Source organism: Myotis davidii, unplaced genomic scaffold (assembly GCF_000327345.1).
Source record: "Myotis davidii unplaced genomic scaffold, ASM32734v1 scaffold450, whole genome shotgun sequence".
Taxonomy (NCBI): domain Eukaryota; kingdom Metazoa; phylum Chordata; class Mammalia; order Chiroptera; family Vespertilionidae; genus Myotis; species Myotis davidii.
The window spans coordinates 951,772-971,955 of record NW_006282385.1 but is presented as its reverse complement, the minus strand read 5'-3'; the positions used below and the strand labels follow the sequence as shown (position 1 = coordinate 971,955).

The window sequence follows — 20,184 nt, the reverse complement described above, 5'->3', positions numbered from 1 at the left end:
TCTTAAAGATCTTCATTTTATTGTTTCTCATAGGTTGTCTAATACCTTGAGCTTAGATATTCATGAAAATCATAGCCTTGCACTTCTAGGAAAGAAGAAATCGAGTAATTTGACACTACCACCCAAATATAACCAGCCATTCTTTGTTACTTCCTTACCTGATGACAAGTAAGTGAGGTCGTTGCTTATACTTAATGTCCACCTTGCACACTATATTCTATTAATGTTAGTTCATTACCTTAGTAAAATAGTATGTTGTGATTTACCATTTTTACTAAGGTTATTTGTCCCTTTGATTTTTGAAATCTTAGCTATGGAAATTATTTCAGAATGTAATGATTTTGTCCCCTTTTGCCCCACTCCTAATTATCTTTGTGAAATGTTCTCTTTTTCTCTCTCTTTTGAATCTTCTTGTTAGAGTACCTAAAGGGGCAGGACCTGGATGCTACCTTGCAGGATCCTTAACATTGTCAAAGACTGAACTTGGAAAGAAAGCGGTAAGTACTAGTTTTGTTTTGTTTTTTACACTGAAATTACCTATTCTAAAATTTCCCTTTCTTTAAAGATGGGGATTAATTCCACATTTCAGAATGGGTAAAAGAGAAGATCTCCCTGGACAGAATATGTATAGTTTCCACCCCACCCCCAACCCCCGCTCCAAGTTACTAGTAGAGATCAATTAATATTCTGTTGTATTTTAAAATATTTAGTATTCTTGTTCCCAAGTATAAGTTACTCTGGCCCTGAATCTGTCCTACCTTGCATGGCTAATATACTTGAATTTTCCATTAAGTCAAACTTACATCTGATTTAAACTTTGCTTAAATGAACGGGTGGCTTCTAAAAACTAGTCAGAACAATTATTGCTAATTAACGATATTTTTCACACTATACAAACCTTTCTCTTGTTCAAATTTTATATGATTATGTTGATAATTATAAGGTGTTTCTTTTGGCATTGCCTTTTAGAGTTTCAAAATTGGGATTTTTTGTTAAAAACGTTTTTCTGGTTGTTAGAGAAATATTATAGTTCAATAAGTAACTCTTAGCTTTTCTATCTTTTCATTACAAATTTATTATGAGAAAAGTTTATATAGCTCTGTCACCTTTTGTGATATCATTTTAGCTCAGTGTTAGTAAAAGTTGTCATTCTTAAAGTTTTGTATTTCTCTTTAGCGTTAATTAGTTCTTACAAGCTAAGCATACTATCTAATGCTGGAATCTAGAAATGCTGTTATCAAATGAATAGATCTCGTACATATTAACAAGCACACTTATTTCTTGTCACTATTGAGCCAAAGATCATTTATTTGCTGTCTTAGAGGCATAACTTGGGAATTTTGTGCTTAGAAAAAGTTGTTTTCCCTGACATTTCTTGAGTCTCAATTCAGTTTATACTGTGTATTTATATATTCTTTAGTATGATTTGAATTGAATGAGTTGTTAATTGGACTGGAATTCATGGATGCACTGATTTAAGAACTAGTAGTCTTTTCTTGTAGACATCATTTCCTGGGTAGCGTGGCCACTTCCTCCATGGGGCTTCAACAGTGAGGCTTCAGTAATGATGTTCACACCCAGATAACTCTTCTGAAGTGTCCATTTCCTTGTGATGAGTATGACAGAAGAGCATTGTTATTAAATGTATGCTTTTTAGCAATTCAGAGATAGTTACTACTTCCTGGCTGCAGTTGTGAAATTATAAACATCTGGGATTAACTGTAGTTATTACTTATCAGGGTAGATTTTCTTGAGAGGGAGCAAAAAACTAAAACTATAAGTTAATTATATTTCCTAGCACATTATTTATTAATTACTCTTCCCTCAGTAGTTTTGCATTTTTTATGATTTTTGGTAGTTGGGAAGGTTCATTTTACTTCTCTTGGACTTGAATGATGCTTTTTCTATGAGAGCATGGGTGTATGTAATTGTTGTGATGTCCTTAAAAATCAGACTCGGTAGACTATCAGCTAAATTTAATATTTCAAAAGTGTTTTGATAACTAATGGGTTTTTGCTCTACTGAATTTTTGAAATAAGTTGAAAAACATTCACCCTTAAGAATATCACTTCAGTGCATTTTTATTTTTAAAAAATCAAAGTGGCAATGTTGCTTTATTTAAAAGCATGCCATCTTGATCACAGACAAGAGCCTTCTAAGTATGTGACACATACAGGTGGAAAGTAAACGGAGAATATTATACAGAGGTGGTGTCTCCATCCTGTGTAGATGCATGTTTTCTTACAGAATGTTGTTCTAACTCCCAGGGGCAGTCTGCAGCAAAACGACAAAGAAAATTTAAAAAGGTACTGATTGTCAGTTCTTTAAAAAGATGTCTTAAAGCCTTATTTGCATATTAGTTAAACTTTTTTTCTGTCACTATTATAAATCCTTTAAAAACAATCTTTCCCTTAATCTTTAAGTTCTGCAGTATAGTGCCTTTAGCTTATCAGTGTTGACATCCTGCTTTCCTAAAGTCACTTTTCTATCATAAATTGCTAGAGGACCCCTGTTTTATATGTATATAGCAAAAAATAATGCTATTTATGTCTTACTACAGATAAATAATAGTATTTTAAATTTTGCATGTCTAAAATCTTATGTAGAGAGAAATGAAACTTTTCGGCTATATAGGCCAAACAATTATTTTTAAAGTCTAAAAAACATTCTTAAATTGGATGATTTGATTAAAAATATTATTAAGATTTTTCAAGTGAAGTTGATTCCTTGCTCTTGCATCTTCTTAGTTCTTAAAGGGCAGAGACAAACAGAGCAATGGACAAAGCAGGAACAGAAATAAGGACTGTTGACCCAAAATTAAAACTTATGCTAAGAGCATAAGCAGATTTTCAGGCCATAACTAGTAAGTAATCTGATCAACTTTTCTGCAACTTACTTGACAATCTCTGATTGACTACTAGAGCCAAAGTTAACTCAAAAAAGAAAAATTCTACTTCAGGTGTACTTTAGAGAAAGGGATACATATTCAGTGAGCTCGCTGATGAAAACCTGCTGACATCTTTTAGCATTTAGTGATTTTTCCCATTCAAGCTGGAAGCATTGCAGTGGGAGAATTAGTACTTTAAGGTATGAACAAAAGACACCTTTTATTTCTTAATTCAGGGTGATATGAACGGGCTCACCATTTTATAACAGGTTAAATTCCTTTATAAAAAAGACCTCTGAAATGTCCGTATTATTATGTAACAATAAATACTTTGTTCAAACAGAGTACACTACTGGTAATCACCTTTCCAGGTTTAAAGAAAAAAAAAAGTGCTTCTCCATTGACCAGTACTTCTTAACTGAGATTCTTGATTCATTTGTAGCTGTATTATTCATTTAATGAAACATCACCAGCATTAAAATAGAAACAGAATAAAGTAGGAAATGTCAGTTCACCAGACTGATGAAACTAATTTCATGTTATCTATAGATTGTTTATCTTTGGGTCAGTGTGAAAATAGCTTGCCAGCCACTGTTTTAGAGAATGAGGAAATGGTATTCTAGGAGCCCATTAAAAATAGAAGATACATATCACAAAGGCAAAGATTTTTTTCTTCTACCTGTTGTATATTTTGGTTGAGTTTTGGAGGAGTTTTGATGGGATTTTGTTTGGATTAGGATATGAATAGAAAACTATCAAATGAATAGAAAGATTATTATTATTACTTGATGGTTAGTAAAGCTTTATATAAAGAACTTTACAGCTAGAGTTACCTCTTCCCATTTCTCTCTTCAGTGCAAGTATACAGGAAGCTCTGATTTTAAAAATGATTAGTATTATAGTTTCATGGTCACAATACCAAACTATATTACTAACTTATTGCCTGAAAAAAATACCAACTAGGTTTTTCTGTGGACTTTTTCTTTGGGTTTCAGTGACTTTTGACTTAAAATGTGTTACACTTTTTTAAGCTCATTGTAATATGAAAGAATATAGTTACTTTTAACAGATCATAAATAGCATTGAAATATACTAATCTTTAAAATAGCTATATTAGTTTGTGTGAAGGTATTACAATTTTGAAGTTAGTTAATAATTTAAGAACTAAGGAAATTGGTTTTTTACTCCAAATTTTAATGATGGTCTGTTTTATCGACCAAAGAATAGTTAGTTACTGATTATATGGGTATGTTTTACTTTCTCAATAATACTGTTCAGTTCAAACACTGTTGAAATACTTTGTGAGCAGAATAGTAAATAAACCCAAAAACTTACTGTTAAGTATCCACAGTAGAGCACTTTAGCATTTCTGCTCTGAAGATTCTTTTTGACTATGTTTTAAAATCATAATACTTCTCAAGGTTTACTGGTACAGAATCATTTTTATTAAATTGACCCCATGCTAGGTCCTTAGAAGCAAGTTGTGAAAATACTGCCAAAAAGAACAGATGACCGTGATAAAGCAAATGAAAAATAACCTCATTTTTCTTTTGATTAAGAATTAAAACTACCATGTTCATAATTCTTAGTAATAAGCATTCTTGTCCTGATATACTTTATAGGATTATATATTAACATTTATAATTTATAATTTGATATATTTAAAAATATAAAAGGCTGATTACAAAATCTTTATCTCCTCCCCTCCCTTCCCCCCAAATCATTCATCATAAACTTTCCCTGTCTCTTTTGTGCTTTTAGTGATAGTGTATGGTTGTTGTGATAAAGGGTTTCTTCCTATTTGTAGATCTTTGTTAAGTTTATTGTTAATCATAAATTAACTTTAATGGATTGCGCATTTTAAATTGAGTTCTATTTTCTCTCTTCTGTATTAAAACAAATACCTTTCCTCTGAGCTTCAGAGGAGGAATTGGCTCGCAACAGAGGCTGCCCCTCTGGAAGTTTATGTCTCCCTAATCAGGCGAAGAGGAAGGATAATGAAGGGAGCTCACGTTAGGTTAGAGTGACTGTGGACTGCCTCTGCAGAAGCATGACCTCAGAGAGAATAGGAGAGGAATGGTTGGAAGCCATCTATAACTTCAATCCTTAGGTTTGTTGTCTTTGTTATACAGATGACACTGACATCTGTTTGGTGCTAAATAATCAACCCAACTTTTTCAGACACTTTAACTTGGCCTTTCCCAGGGCAGTGCCCACCAAGGAAAATAAACCTCAAGAAGGAGAAAAGGGTGGGGGGCAGGGTCCAGAAGGAGGTAGCCCTAACAAAATACCTGCTTTGTTTTCCCTGCCTCATACTTCACATGCAAGCTCTCGTGGGGTGGGGGGGAGAGAGATAGATGGATGGTTATTTTCCATCATTGGTTTTCTGGGCTTAAAATTAGTCATATTGAAATAGTAATTATTTATGGTGGAATACTATTAGAACAACTATAATAATAGTTCCTTATACTACTATTATAATTATATCCCAAAATAAAGCTTAATTGTGAAACATTTAAAATGGCCACATTTATGTAGTATTTACAGCTAAAAATCCTATTTGGGGGAAGGTGGGGGCTTGCAATACTATTTTTTTAACTCTATCTAAAGCTTTTTCTGGTGACTGTGATTACAGCAGTAAAAGTCTGTTTGGTAATATAACTTTTTTTCATTTTACAAGTTTTAAAAATTAAAACATATAAGAATTTATTTTAATTTAGTGTTATTTTTAATGTGAACCTGTAGACAGAATTTGAGAAATTGACTTAATAAATAATGGGGATAATGAAAATAAGTAAATAATGATTCAATTAAGGACACCTAGTTATTGTGCTAAAAACTGAACTAGTAAATACAAGAAAAGATTTCCCAGATAATACAATACTTTTCATAAGTAGAGACTTATGTGCTTTAATAAAATAGATGGAAATACATGTAATTGGATATAATTACCCCATTTCTCTGCTCTCTACAAAGAAGACCTTTTCAAAAGACCTATCATACTTCTTACTTGATTTCTCTTTATCTTTCTTGGTCAGCCTTTACTGTCCACTGAAACTGGACTTGTCATGGTCATCAGTAGCCACTGGCACCAGGCTTTCCAGTTATTTCATTCTCCTATCCTACATTACCTCTCAGCTATAGTCTTCAGTTGACCTCTCCCTCTTTCTTCACACTGGCTATTCTCAGGGCTGCCATACCTCAGATTATCTCTGTGTCCTGTCTCTGTTTTTCTTTCTTTTATAGCCTGTGTTTTTCATTCAAGGCAGTGTTGTGCCTAGGTTTGCTTACTAACTTGCTTTTCCTTTTTTCTACTTTTGCCCTCTATTGTCCAAAACAAAAACTTTTAATTTATACAGGATTCAGTTATTAAACAAAAAGCAAAATCTTTAATCATTTCATCACCTTGCATAAAACTCGTCTGGTAGACTTCCTCTTGCACTTAGAATAAAGTCTGGATGTTCCTTTTTTTCTCCCACATTTTATCAACCCTATTTAATATGTCACTGCCATTTGCTCAGTACATATAGCTGTGCTCCCCAGATACCAAGCTCTGGTTTTTGCACATGCTCATCTTCTACCTTCAAACACTTTCCCTCTCCTCATTTATTTGAGGTTCTTTTTTTAGGTCATTTAGGTTCAGTTAGATTGGATGATACCTCTTTGTAGTGGTCTTCCATAACCACTTTGTCTACAGTGGTTCCCCCACCTTACCTAGCAGTCTTATTTTCTTCATATCATGTGAAAATCTGATATGTATTTACTTATATGTTTGTTGTCTGTCTTCCCCCACTAGAATATATGCTTCCTGAGGGCAAGAAAGGGCCTTGTCTGCTTTGTTCTTCAACACTCAGAGCATTCACTGGCACCTTAAAGGGCTCCATAAGTCCTGTTAACTGAATGAAGGAATAAATTTTCTTTAAATTTACTTACAGAAAAAGGAGGATCTTTTTTGTTGTGTTCTAACTTATTTTCTCCCCTTCTCAGATAGAAAATGTGCAAGACTCAATATACTTTTGTAATTAATCTATCAAGTAAAACTAAGAATACCAAATACATTCGTATAGAGAAAATTTTATTCTTACCTTCCTTATTTAAAGGAGATAGTAGAAGCGTTGGTACTTTAAAGTTGGGGAGAAAATTACTTTGATCGCAGATTGGAATTTTTTATCTATTATATGATGCATTAGAGCAAGCATGTCAAACCCAAAGGCTAACACAGGCCAGATAAACAAGGAAAGTTTATATGGGCTGCAAGAAAATCCTGATGACATGGCCATCAGCTGCTAAAATATTTGCTGCTGATATTAGTGGAGAGAAATGGTGCGCCTGCATGTAAGGTGCGTGAGGGAAATGAATGCAACATGATGATAGTAATCAGTCATTAGCGAATGTTGTAGTTCGTTTTTAGTAATTATGTGTAACAGGATATTGTAAAAATTAAGTTACAAAATTTTTATTAAAATGTTTCATACATACTGTTTTTTTGGCTGGGCCGCAAAAATATCCACTGTGGGCTGCATGCGGCCCATGGGCCGCAAGTTTGACATGCTTGCATTAGACTCTGGAATACAGTGTGGGACAACTCCATGATATGTAATATTTAGCTATTAAATGTGATTTTAAAATATGTAAAATTGCGCATGCTAATTTAAAACTCTCTCTCCGCACTCATAGGATGTAATCCCTGTTCATTACTATCTTATATCTCCACCAACAAAGACTAAGAATGGCAGCAAAGATAAAGAAAAAGACTTAGAAAAAGAGAAAGATTTCAAAGAAGAGTTTACTGAAGCGTTACGAGATCTTAAAATTCAATGGATGACAAAGTAAGTTTTTAATGTATTTTAATCCTCAAAGAGTTTACTTTTATTTTCCCCTTTACAACAATATTATGTGTATATGCTATATTCAAAAAATGTTAGCAGTAGATAGTAGGATTACAGGTACTTTTAAATTTTCTTATATTTATTATAGAGTTCTCTTTTGTGATAAGAATCTTTTAAATTTTTATGTTAGTTTCTTATTCTGATTTACTCTTAGAAGAGAGTTTTATTGGAAGGTATAAAAAGAAAATAAAAGCATGGAACAGACAGATCTAACAGGGAAGTGGGGAGGGGACAGGAAGAGGTTAACCAAAGAATTTATATGTATATATGCACAACCCAAGGGTATAGACAATAGTGCAATGAAGGTCTGGGGTGCAGCGAGAGCCAGGTGGAGGGGTGAAGGGAGGGATGGGAGACATCTATAGTCCTCCCAGCAGTAAAAAAGAAAAATCACTTTGCCCATTCTCCAAAGATAATCAATGTGCTAGTGTTATTTACCTCTGTATTTACATGTAGCAGTGTAAATGATATTGATGTATCCCGGTTTTCTAATTACTGTATTATATGACTATTTCCTATGTCATTTAATAGTCCTTTAAAATGCCATTTTTATTTTTTAAAATTTTTTCTGGTTTAAGTAAAAATAAAAAGTTTATCCATTTCTCCCACTCCCACCCTCTGCCTCTGGCAAACACCAACTGTCCTCTATATTTATGTGCTTAATTTTGTTTTCTTTGGATAAATACAAAGAAGTGGAATTGCTGGATCATATGGTAGTTCTATTTTCAATTTTTGAGAAACCTCCATACTGTTTACTGTAGTGCACATGGATTCCCTTTTCTCCACATTCTTGCCAACAATGTTTTTTCTAGTCCTTTTGATAATAGCCATTCTGGCAGATATGAAGTGATATGTTATTGTGATTTTGACTGGGGCATTTCCCTGGTAATGAAGATGCTGAGCATCTTCTCATGTACCTATTGGCCAACTATATGTCTTCTTTGGAAAAATGTCTATTCAGATTTTTTACATTAAATTTTTTGGGATAACATTGGTTGATAGGATTATATAGGTTTCAAGTGTGTGCATTTCTATAATATATGATCTGCATATTATATTGTGTGCCCCACTCAAATTCATATCATTTTTCATCACCATATACTTGGCCCCTGTAGCTTTTACCATTCCTCCACCCAATTCCCTCTGATAACCATGATACTGTTGTTTCTGTCTATGAATTTCAGTTTTATATTCCACATATGAGTGAAATCATATGGTTCTTAGTTTTTTCTGACTGACTTATTTCGCTTAGTACAATATTCTCAAGGTCCATTCATGTTGTCACAAATGGCAGTATTTCAACTGTTCTAATAACTGAGTAGTATTGTATATATATACTACATCTTTATCCAACCCTCTTTTGAGGGCACTTTGTCTCCGTGTCTTATCCACTGTGAGTAATGCTACAACGAACATAGGCGTTCATATATCTTTGCAAATAAATGTTTTCAAAATTTTCCAGTAGATACCCAGAAGAGGCATTTCTGGGTCATATGATAATTCTATTAATTTTTTGAGGAAATCACTGTACTGTTTTCCTTAGTGGTTGCACCAGTTTACATTCCCACCACCAGTGAATGAGGGTTCCTTTTTCTCCATAGCCTCTCTAACACCTGTTGTTATTCTGTCTTGTAGATGATAGCTATTCTAAGATGAATGAGGCGGTATCTCATTGTAGTTTTGATTTGCTTTTCCCTAAAAGCTAATGAAGTTGAACATCTTTTCAAATGTTGGTTGGTCATTTGTATGTTTCCTCAGGAGAGGTGTCAGTACAGGGCCTCTGTCCATTTTATAATTGGATTGTTTGTTTGGTGTTGAGTTGTGTAAGTTTTTTATATATTTTGGATATTAAGCCCATGTTGGAGATGTCTTCCATTCAGTTGATTGCCTTTTTGCATTGTTGTCTTTTTTCTTTTTCTTCTTCTTCTTTTTTTTTTTTGCTGTGCAGAAACTTTTTAGTTTGATATAGCCCCATTTATTTATTTTTGCATTTCCTTGCCTTTGGGGTCAAATTCATAAAATGTTCTTTAAGACCAAGGTCCATAAGTAGTACTTATTTTTTCTTCTATATAATTTGCTAGAGGCCCAGTACATGAAATTCATGCACGGGTAGGGTCCCCAGGCCTGGCCAGTGATCAGGGCTGATCAGGTTTCCCACCTCCCCACCTCCTCCTTCCCTTGCTCCCTCAGTGCTCCGTTGCCACTGCTGGTCATCCACCATGTTCTGCACCACCCCCTGGTACACGTCATAGCAAGCGATCAAACGCCCGAGGGTATAATTTGCATATTAGCCTTTTATTATATAGGATTGTTTCAGATCTTATATTTAGATCTTTGATCAACTAATATATCTTATGTAATAAAAGCCTAATATGCTAAGTGTTTGGTCGTCTCTTCAACCCATCAAAGGGTAATATGCTAATGATATGCTAAGGCCACTCAACCTCTCTCTGACATGCACTGACCACCAGGGGGCAGATGCTCCGACCGTTAGGTTAGCTTGCTGCTGGGGTCCAGCCGATTGGGACTGAGCGAGATGGGCTGGACATGCTCTGGAACCCTCCCACGGTCACTCGTGCATTTCTTTAGTAGCTATTACATTTGAGCTTTTTAAATGTTATTCGTTGTATAGCTTCTGTCAGTTGAACCATGTTCTTTGCCTGTTTTTCTATTGGCACATCAGATTTTTCTTTTAACATAGATATATTAATGCTCTATTGTACTTGTCACAAAATTTTTCCCCAGCTTATCATTTGACTTTTAGCTTACATTTTACATAAGAATGTATTCTATGTAGTAAAATTGATTGTTTTTTCCATTTGTGATATGCAGTACATTGGGGCCTTGACTTACGAGTGTCCCGACTAACAAGTTTTTTTGAGACACCAGCTGTCTCTCAGCCGATTTTTTGCATTGAGTTGACAGAGTGATTTGAGTTAATGAGCTCCTTAATGAGCTCGGTCTCAGAACGAATTAAACTCGTAAGTCAAGGCCCCACTGTATTTCTTTCACTACTGATTTTCTCTTGGAGTCCTCATAGCTGATTATGTGTATATCCCTGCAGTCATGGGGTCTTACAGAGAACAGACATCAGATTATGAAAATGATTCCCATTATAATGTTAGTCCATATTCAAAAGTATCTTTCCATTTAAAACTAGGTTGTATCTATCAGAAATCAGAGTCTTTAGGTTAGTCTCTGGCTGATTGTAGGATGTTATAAACAGTTGAAAATGTGATGTAAATCACTCAAAAGTGAGATTGACTTCTGGCATGATAGTGATGCAGACATTTTATGCCAGGCTAGTTCTCCTCAGCTCTAGGTCACAGGAATTTTCTGGGAGGAACAGGATTTTGGAATTTCTCATATAGCCCGGCTGCCTATTGTTGAGGCTAATTTTCAGGCAAATGTGGTCAGAAGTACGGGCTCTTTTTTTCTGCTCAGCTGCTACTTTTCTGCCTTGGGTTTGAGGCTCCAGTCACCTCACCCCAGCTCAGGATGCAGTGGTTCCATTTCAAGCAAGTCAAACCGAGAAGACTACAGGCTACTGCTTCCCACTCCATGTAATCACGAAGAACTGGCCTAGTTTTATTCATTTTCCCCATCTGGGAACATGGAATGTCTCTCTATTCAATCAAGACTTTAGATTTTTCAGAAAGAGTTCCATTTTTCTTTTGATCCCAGACATTTCTAAATCTTTATTTTTTCTTGCTATTTGTGAATGTTTTCCCCCTCCCTTTAAAAAAAAAATAAAACATTGTCATTTGTCATTAATATTTTTTAAAAATATAGTTTTATTGATTTCAGAGAGAGCGAGACAGAAACATCAACAATGAGAGAGAATCATTGACCAGCTGCCTGCCACATGCCCCTAACTGGGGACCGAGCCCACAACCCAGGCATGTGCCCTGATGGGAATAGAACTGCAACCCCCTGGTTCACAGGTCGATGCTCAACCATTGAGCCACACTGGTCGGGCTTTTTCCTCTATTTGGGAAAGCTATTGATGCTTATTTTTATCTTCCATCCTATTGAACTCTTAATTGAAATGATTTTCATTTTTTTATTTCATTGATTTTTTAGGTAAGCATATTTATACCACCTGCAAATAATGATAATCGTTGTCATTAGGTATACTTATATTTCAAATTGAAGCCTTATATTATTGACTGGAACTTTAAAACAATGTTAAAAAATAGGAAATATGGAAATTTTCTTTCTAAAATAAATGAAATAATGATTTTTCTTTTGTATATAGGCTGGATTCTGGTGATATTTATAATGAATTGAAAGAAACATACCCTAATTATCTTCCTCTATATGTTGCACGACTTCATCAATTGGATGCTGAAAAGGTTGAGCCTGTTCATTTTTAATATGAGTATCTTATTTTGTTTGTAATATTAAATAAGGTTTGTGTTTTGAATTAAAAGACAAACTTATATTTGTCTTCTATTCTTGCTGAAAATGTGTTTCCTCAAGTTGACTGTTCCATTAAGCTGTTTCATTTAAGCTAAGTAAAGAACCTGACCATTACTATAAGTTTAGGATTGTTGCTCTTTGATCACTGGGAGCAGTAGTAGTAGTTAAGATACTCTAAGGATTGCTTTTCTGGTGTTAACCTACAGGGCAAGGAACAGAAGGCAGTGGTCCTAGCCTGTGCAAATCCTAATATCTTCAGCAAAAGAAGCACCCCTTACTTTGCATTAAGTTTGTTTACAGTTCTTGCTTTTAAGAAATAGCTATAATTTCATACTTTATTAACATGGCCAGCTCTCATTAGTAATCATGGTAGTAGGAATAAGCTAGCCATAATCATTTAAAAATTATCAAGGGTTTAGAGCAGTGGTTCCCAAACTTATTTGGCTTACTGCCCCCTTTCCAGAAAAAATATTACTCAGCACCCCCTGGAAATTAATTTTTTAAAAATTGTAATAGCAATTAAACAAAGATATATGTATTAATGTTTCTACCTTTTTTGTAAAATATAGTAAAGAAAGGTGTAAGTTAGAAACATTGAAGTTAGAAATTATGAAACTATTTATTGAACTCAGAATAGAAAGATAATACAAAAAAAAGTTAAAACAAATGTACCTGTGGCCATCACCGCCCCCCCTGGATCGCTGCAACGCCCACTTTGGGAATCACTGGTTTAGAGTGAACTAGAAAGTGTTGAAAGGAGACCTGAAAGACTTGAACAGGAGAAGCAGATTGCTAAGAACACCATGAATAATTGTAGACTTGTTTCATCAGCTAGTGCTTTTTTTACTTCTGTTTTTATGTGGCAGGTGGCATGGGACTGAGATAAATAGCCAATCTCTAAAATATTTTCTTAAGATACCCAGAAAAGGAGTTGCCTTTGTAGAAAACACTTTACATTTTTATGAAATTTATCTTTTGCTTACTCTCACCACTTAAGGCCAATGGGGAGTGTAAATTAGGTATTTTCTTGTCTAAGCTCAGCTTTTGAAGAGATGCTGACAGTTACAAAGATCTTGGTAGGAATGCAGAGCCCCCTGGGCTGCAAGTGGACTATATAGTCCCCTCACACTGGAGTTGAGACAACGGACATGAAAATGCTTCAATATACTCATTGATAACATGCTTTTTTTTTTCTTTCCTTTACCTTTTTTCCCTCTCCAGGAACGAATGAAAAGACTTAATGAAATTGTTGAAGCTGCAGATGCTGTTATTTCTCATATAGATCAAACGGCCCTAGCAATTTATATTGCTATGAAGACTGACCCCAGGCCTGATGCAGCTACTATAAAAAAGTACCTAACCAGTAAATAATCTTTCTTGCATCTCATTTCTTAGTTACCTTTTTAAAAATAGGGATTGATATTATTGAGAATATTTTTCCTTCTTGGTATTTGTTATATCCTTATAACTAATGAGTTGTCAAGATTTAGATACTCCCTCCTTAGATACTTTGTAATAATTTTCTTTAATCATTTTAAGATGAAGCAGAAGAAAAGCAGTTTGCTTTCTTTACCATTAGATGCAGTCCTGGTAGAGATTTGTTACATCAGAAGAAGATAAAGATACCTGCCCTGGAGCAAGGCAGTTTACCTTAGTGATTAAGAGTAGTGATTCCAGAAAAAGACTAAGTAGCTTAGAATGCTGGATCTGCCACTTCCTAATTGTAGGACCTTGAACAAATGCTTAATCTCTTTGTGCCTCAGTTTTTCCCTTTGCAAAATGGAGGAAATTAATAGTATCTTACTTATAGAATTGTTTTGAGTATAAAACGGTAAAAGAGTTCCTGGCACAGAGTAAGCATTGTATTTGTTTTCTGATGGCATTCTTTTTCAACCAAGTCCATCTGTTCTAACCCATTTAACCTGTGTAAAAATAGTGGCTCATTGGATGTTTATTAGAAATTTTATTTGATGTACAATACAAATGTATATACATAGCTACTTAATAACATCTCTGCATTGTAAATATTAAGCAAAAAAATACATGGGTTTGATTCAGATAAGGCTGTACTTTTAAAGAAATTTTACTTATCTGTGAAATGTATTTTGATTTGGTGTGCAGTGACATGGACAAACAAAAATCCACCCTCGTAGATGCCCTGTGTAGAAAAGGATGTGCCCTGGCTGACCATCTTCTTCAAGCACAGGATCAAGATGGAGCTGTTTCAAGTGATGCAGAAGGAAGAGAAGAAGAAGGAGAAAGTACTTTGGATTCTCTGACGGAAACTTTTTGGGAAACTACAAAATGGACTGATCTTTTTGACAATAAGGTAACCTTTCTGCTTCTTTTTTGTGCAGTTTTTGGTTACATCACAGATTTATCTTGTGCCCCATTGCCTAATGTTTACTATTTCCCAGTTACTGGCCAGAAGAAGAAGAGAATAAATGTAGTGAATGTAAGCTTGGCTCTGAAGAAGACGTGTTTAGCACTACCTATTTGTCATATCTGTTTTAAAACAATTTTTACCATTATTTTATCTGTCTGCAAAGTGGCTATTCAGTGATAATTTGAAAACAGTTTGAGAATGTATGTAGTATTCATTTGGTTAATCTAGCTAGTTATGTATGAAGCTAAAATTAAAAATACCTTCTAGAAAGTGTCTTCATGGTGTCCCAAAAATGTATACACACACTTTGTATAATTATAAAGGCAGTATTTAATTAAAATACATTTCATTTTCATAGTTGAGCTATCAGCTGTTACGTATACATTTTTTGGGACACCCTGTATTTATGTGCTAATTTGTTAGGGATTGGGGAGTGGGATGGTATCCTGGTTAATATAGATATTTTTCTCAAAACTCTTAAACTTCTAAATAATTATCATCTTGATTTATAGCTGATCAAATTTTTGACCAGTTTAGTAAAAATAACATTGAGAAATGTTTAGGTTTTGGTTATAAAAATGTGTTTAAGTCCTTTTAGCTCTCTACTATAACTCTTATAGTAGACATGTAACTACAATTTTTTTTGTCAACCTTTTTTTCCCCTGGAGATAAAAAAATAAAATGAAATCAGTGGAATTCTCCCTGCTTAGCACAAAAATTGTTTTGTTTTAGTAGACAGATATTTATTTTCAAAATGAACTATGGTAATTTATAGTTGGAAAGACCGTTGGAAGTAGGTGGAAACTTCTTCCTGTATGCTTCAGGTTTCCCCCACTGCACAGTAGTGCATATGTAGGAGGAACGCAGTTATATTCAGAAAACTGCACCAGAGGTTAAGAGTTTGGATTTGAGTCCGGCCAGTGTGGCTCAGTGGTTGAACGTCAACCTATGAACCAAGAGGTTGCGGTTCGATTCCTGGTCAGGGCACATGCCCAGGTTGCAGGCTCGATCCCCAGTCAGGGGCATGCAAAAGGCAGCCAATCAGTGATTCTCTCTCATCATTGATGTTTCTATCTCTCTATCTCTCTACCTTCCTCTCTTCTAAAATCAATAAAAATATATTTAAAAAAAGAAAAAAGAATTTGGATCTGAAATCAGACCCCTGGAGTTTGAATCCTGCTTCTTCTACTTTTATCTGTGTGATCTTATTCTGATGTCTCAGTTTCTTATCTTTTGAGTGAGGATAGTGAATGACACTACCTACCATAGGTTTTTATGAATGAGTATTAAGTACACAGGAGGACCTGTCACATATCTACTTTATGCCAAACACTGAAAAAAGATTGCTGCTGGAAAAAGACAAATAAGATATGGGTCCAACAGAAAGTTGATGAACATCATAATAAAATTGTTATGAATAATTATATTTCTTCTATAATACTACTGTATTAGGGGCCGTACATTATATTACCTGCCTATTTACATTCAGAGTTAAACAATTATTTTACATTTTACTTGGCTCTAGAATACAAATAAATGTGACAGGATTTCTTTATTTGAGAATGTTCTTACATTCTAAAAGTAGATAAATGGTTACAAGTATATTTGACAGATATGATAGTTAAAGGTACAAAACTTGTATAAAAGTATGTAATGGAAAGTTTATATAATTAATACATTTATTTTATCTTTTATAATTTTGATCATTTATATAACTATACTTTTGTACTTCTGTCATAATTTGCATTTTTGCAATCATTTAGGTTAGCCCTGCTTTCTTTTTCATGAAGAGGTATTTTGGTATGGATTTCAACAGCTAGTGAATTTATTATAAAAAATTTCTTCCTTAAGATAAATTACCTGTTCTGTGGGGATACCCTCCTTTTTTGAAGACATTGTTCTTTTATTTTTTTAATTATTTTTAAAAGTATATTTTTATTGATTTCAGAGAGGAAGGGAGAGGGAGAGATAGAAACAGCAATGATGAGAGAGAATCACTAATTGGCTGCCTCCTGCATGCCCCTACTGGGGATCGAGCCCACAACCCAGACATGTGTCTTGACGGATTTGAACCTGGACCCAGTTCACAGGCTGGCACTCTATCCACTGAGCCAAACCAGCCAGGGCGACATTGTTCTTTTAAAAAATTTTTTTTTTTTTGAAATTTACATGATACAGAACATGTTCATTTTAAAAGCTATACTTCTATAAAAGTCTTAATTTTTCATTAAAGCTATATGCCTTAAGATATTAAATATTTCATAGATAAGCTTTATCTTATTTTACATTTCAGGTTTTGACATTTGCATACAAGCATGCATTAGTAAATAAAATGTATGGGAGAGGCCTTAAATTTGCAACTAAACTTGTGGAAGAAAAACCAACAAAAGAAAACTGGAAAAATTGTATTCAAGTAAGTGATATTTCAGTTGTCACCATGAGGGTCACTTTAATACTGCATAGTGACAAGATACCTAAAAAGCCTCATGGTAGTGATATAACAGTACTGCTTTATCATGAATAATATTTAATCAATGTAATTTGAACAATAAAATAAATACATAAAGAGGCAGTCAAAAGCTATTTAAATTTTTTACTCCAGTCCAGAAAACTTGTATTTAGCTTCAGGTGTTTTTAATATACACACAATGCATTATGAATTTTGTACAGGTAGATGACAGAGTTTTCCTTCATGAAGGAAATAATTTCTTTAAATACATATTGGCTTAATTCTAAAATGGTTGAATTTTTAGAGTTTTATATTTGATTTTCTTCATTTGAGATGATAGGCCATTATGTTATTTTATTATTCTTATTTTTATTAATCCACACTCAATGATATTTTTCCTATTGATTTTTAGAGAGAGTAGAAGGGTGGGGGGAGCCAGAGAAAGAAAGGAAGGAACAGAGAAACATTGAGATGAGAGAGACACATTGATTGGTTGCCTCCTGCTCGTGCTCAAATGGGCTGGGGATTGAACCCATGACCCTTCGGTGGGCCAGTGCTCTAATCACTGAAAAACACAGGCCAGGGCTTACTACATTTTTGTATCCTCACCTGAGGATATGTTTTTACTGATTTGAGAGAGAGAGCAAGGGTAGGGGAGAGAAAAAAACAGCAATGTGAGAGAGCAATGTTGATCGGTGCCTCTTGTATATCCTTGACCACGGTCAAACCCACAATCTGGGTGTGTCCTGACTGGGATTCCAACCTATGACCTTTCAGTGTATGGGATAACACACCAACCAACAATCATACCAGCCAGGGCAGCCATGATGTTTTTTTTATCACATATTATACTATATTGAGTGAAATTCTGTGGTTGTCCTTTTTGCAGAAGTTAATTGTCAAGTATAAAAACTTACTGAATTCCACAGATATAATTTATTATTGACCTTGTCTTTGTGATGCATAATTGGTTTATGCCTAAAGGGAGGTTGGGGAATGTTGGTTATGCGGTCAAGGGTCTGCTCTTTATATTAAAGGTATTCTTTGGGTGTAAAACTAACCAGTAGGTTCCTATGGAAATTTTTTATTAAACTATAGGTTATCTTTACTCTTAGACCCTTATTTGCATACCGTTACCAGTTAAAATTGTATGACATTTTAAATTAGTTCCTTCAGATCTCTGAATAGGTTAAGAGAACTCTTTCTGGAATTAATTGTTAATAAGTCCGGTCTCATCATGTAGGCTGTACTCTGCAAACATGTACATTTGTGAAGCCAGTGACCCACCCAGACATTGATTTCAGGGGTGTTTTGTAACTTGTCTCCCCTCCACTCTGCTTCCCTATCTGTTTTTCAACTAGCAACCAGAAACATTGGCTTTGACACCTACTGGTGAATCTCCATTACATTTAGAATAAAATCCAAACTCCTCACTGTGGCCTATAAGGCCTCATGTAATCTGGCTCCTGCCTTCCTTTCTAGCCATATTTCAGATCACACTTCCCCTGTTCACTCAGCTTCTGCCACACTAGCCTCCTTTCTGCTTGGGTAAGATCCTTGGCCATACCCTGTCCACAAGGGGACCGAACTGTTCGAGCTGTACGGAGAGCTTTTCCTCAGATGAACACAGTACATTCAGGCTTCAACTTAAATGTTACCTCCTAAGAGATCTCTTTCTTGACCATGTAACTTCCCAGTCACTCTGTATTATATAGTTTTATTTTTACTGTATACCTGATTTTATATATATATTCATGTATTAACTTGCTGTTTTATTATATGGTTTTCCTGAATTGAACATAAGTTTCTAAAAATGGGAAGTCAATTTGTTCAGTGTTATTTTCCCAATGCCTAATTTGACTTCTAGTGGGCACTCAGAAAAAAAAAATGAATGAAAGGAAACTAGATTGGTAGGAAGGGAGCAAATAAGTTAATTGGTAAGGAAAGCAAAGGTTAGTAGGAAAGAGAGAAAGAAGGGAGGTTGGTTCAGATGATAATAATTACTAGGGTAGGTTAGCTGGTAGGAAAATTTATAATTGGTAGTAAGGAACTTTGGTTCATAGAAAGGACTGTGGGTAGGTTGATGCTAGGTTGGATGGAAGGAGAGTTCTACATACTACCACATTATTACTAAATTTTTAATGCAGAATTTGCCTTAAACATTAAACTTGAAAATCTGTTCTTTAATAATAAATCACTGTGTTTTGTTATAGCTGATGAAGTTACTTGGATGGACCCATTGTGCATCTTTTACTGAAAACTGGCTCCCCATCATGTATCCTCCTGATTATTGTGTATTCTAAACTGAGAACCAAGACTTTAAATTTTAAAAAAGAAAATTTTATAGTGGATGGACATAAAAACAAATTTGTGGCATTTTTAGTCTAATGCATGTTTTCATCTGCTATCAAATATTGATTATTAAAATGATGTGTATTTATCAGAGACGTTGCTGGCGTGTGGCTTAATACATGTAAATCTAGACCTCTGACATCATGGTGTGTTCTTACTGCCTCACATTGCTGGCAATGGGCTGTGCCCTGACTGCCAGCACCAAGGACTTTCATTTGGGTTGCAGCTACTACATGCATGATAAGTTTTGAAGAGTAACTTTTAACTGCAAACCTGTAAAATTCTATTTTTTATTTTATAAAAGAACAGGGTTTTAACATGTTCTACTTTAATTTTTCTCAATTGTATGAAGGCCTTAAAAAAGCTACATTAAGCGTAGCTAAAATTATTTATTGGACTAAAAAGTAACAGAATTTCACTTTCAGATATTTTTTTGGTTTGTCTTTTTTTTTTAACCTTTACATTCAATTAAGGGGGAAATTTAAAGGGGCACAAATAAATAATGTGGCAATTGCTGGGGCAGAACTGCTTCTATAAATCTTCATCTTGGAGTAATTTCAGGCCAATCATTTTTAACATCCTTTTGATGTGCAGAGCATCTGAATGAATCAATAATACATGTATAAGTGCCAGATAGCTAAATCTTTATCAGGTATTGTAAAGACACAAATATGGTATGTTTATTAAAGTTGAAATAATGTAAACAGATGAATAAATGTGCAAAACCAAGATCACAGTACACCATATACACTGATACCTTAATTTTTTAATAAATAATAAACGTGAATATTGAAGCTTC

At 34.4% G+C, this 20,184-nt stretch overlaps 1 protein-coding gene across 1 annotated transcript in view; it reads left to right on the top strand.

Moving 5' to 3' along the window:
• TPP2 (tripeptidyl peptidase II) overlaps nucleotides 1-20,184 on the top strand; it is a 113,120-nt gene extending 92,936 nt beyond the window's left edge. Inside the window, exons 22-30 of the mRNA XM_015559104.1 lie at nucleotides 2-168; nucleotides 419-497; nucleotides 2,268-2,306; nucleotides 7,565-7,716; nucleotides 12,035-12,131; nucleotides 13,420-13,550; nucleotides 14,320-14,527; nucleotides 16,878-16,997; nucleotides 19,247-20,184. Of these exons, the coding sequence (XP_015414590.1) occupies nucleotides 2-168; nucleotides 419-497; nucleotides 2,268-2,306; nucleotides 7,565-7,716; nucleotides 12,035-12,131; nucleotides 13,420-13,550; nucleotides 14,320-14,527; nucleotides 16,878-16,997; nucleotides 19,247-19,336 (1,083 nt within the window). The 3' untranslated portion in view covers nucleotides 19,337-20,184. The remainder of the gene's footprint in view (nucleotide 1; nucleotides 169-418; nucleotides 498-2,267; nucleotides 2,307-7,564; nucleotides 7,717-12,034; nucleotides 12,132-13,419; nucleotides 13,551-14,319; nucleotides 14,528-16,877; nucleotides 16,998-19,246) is intronic.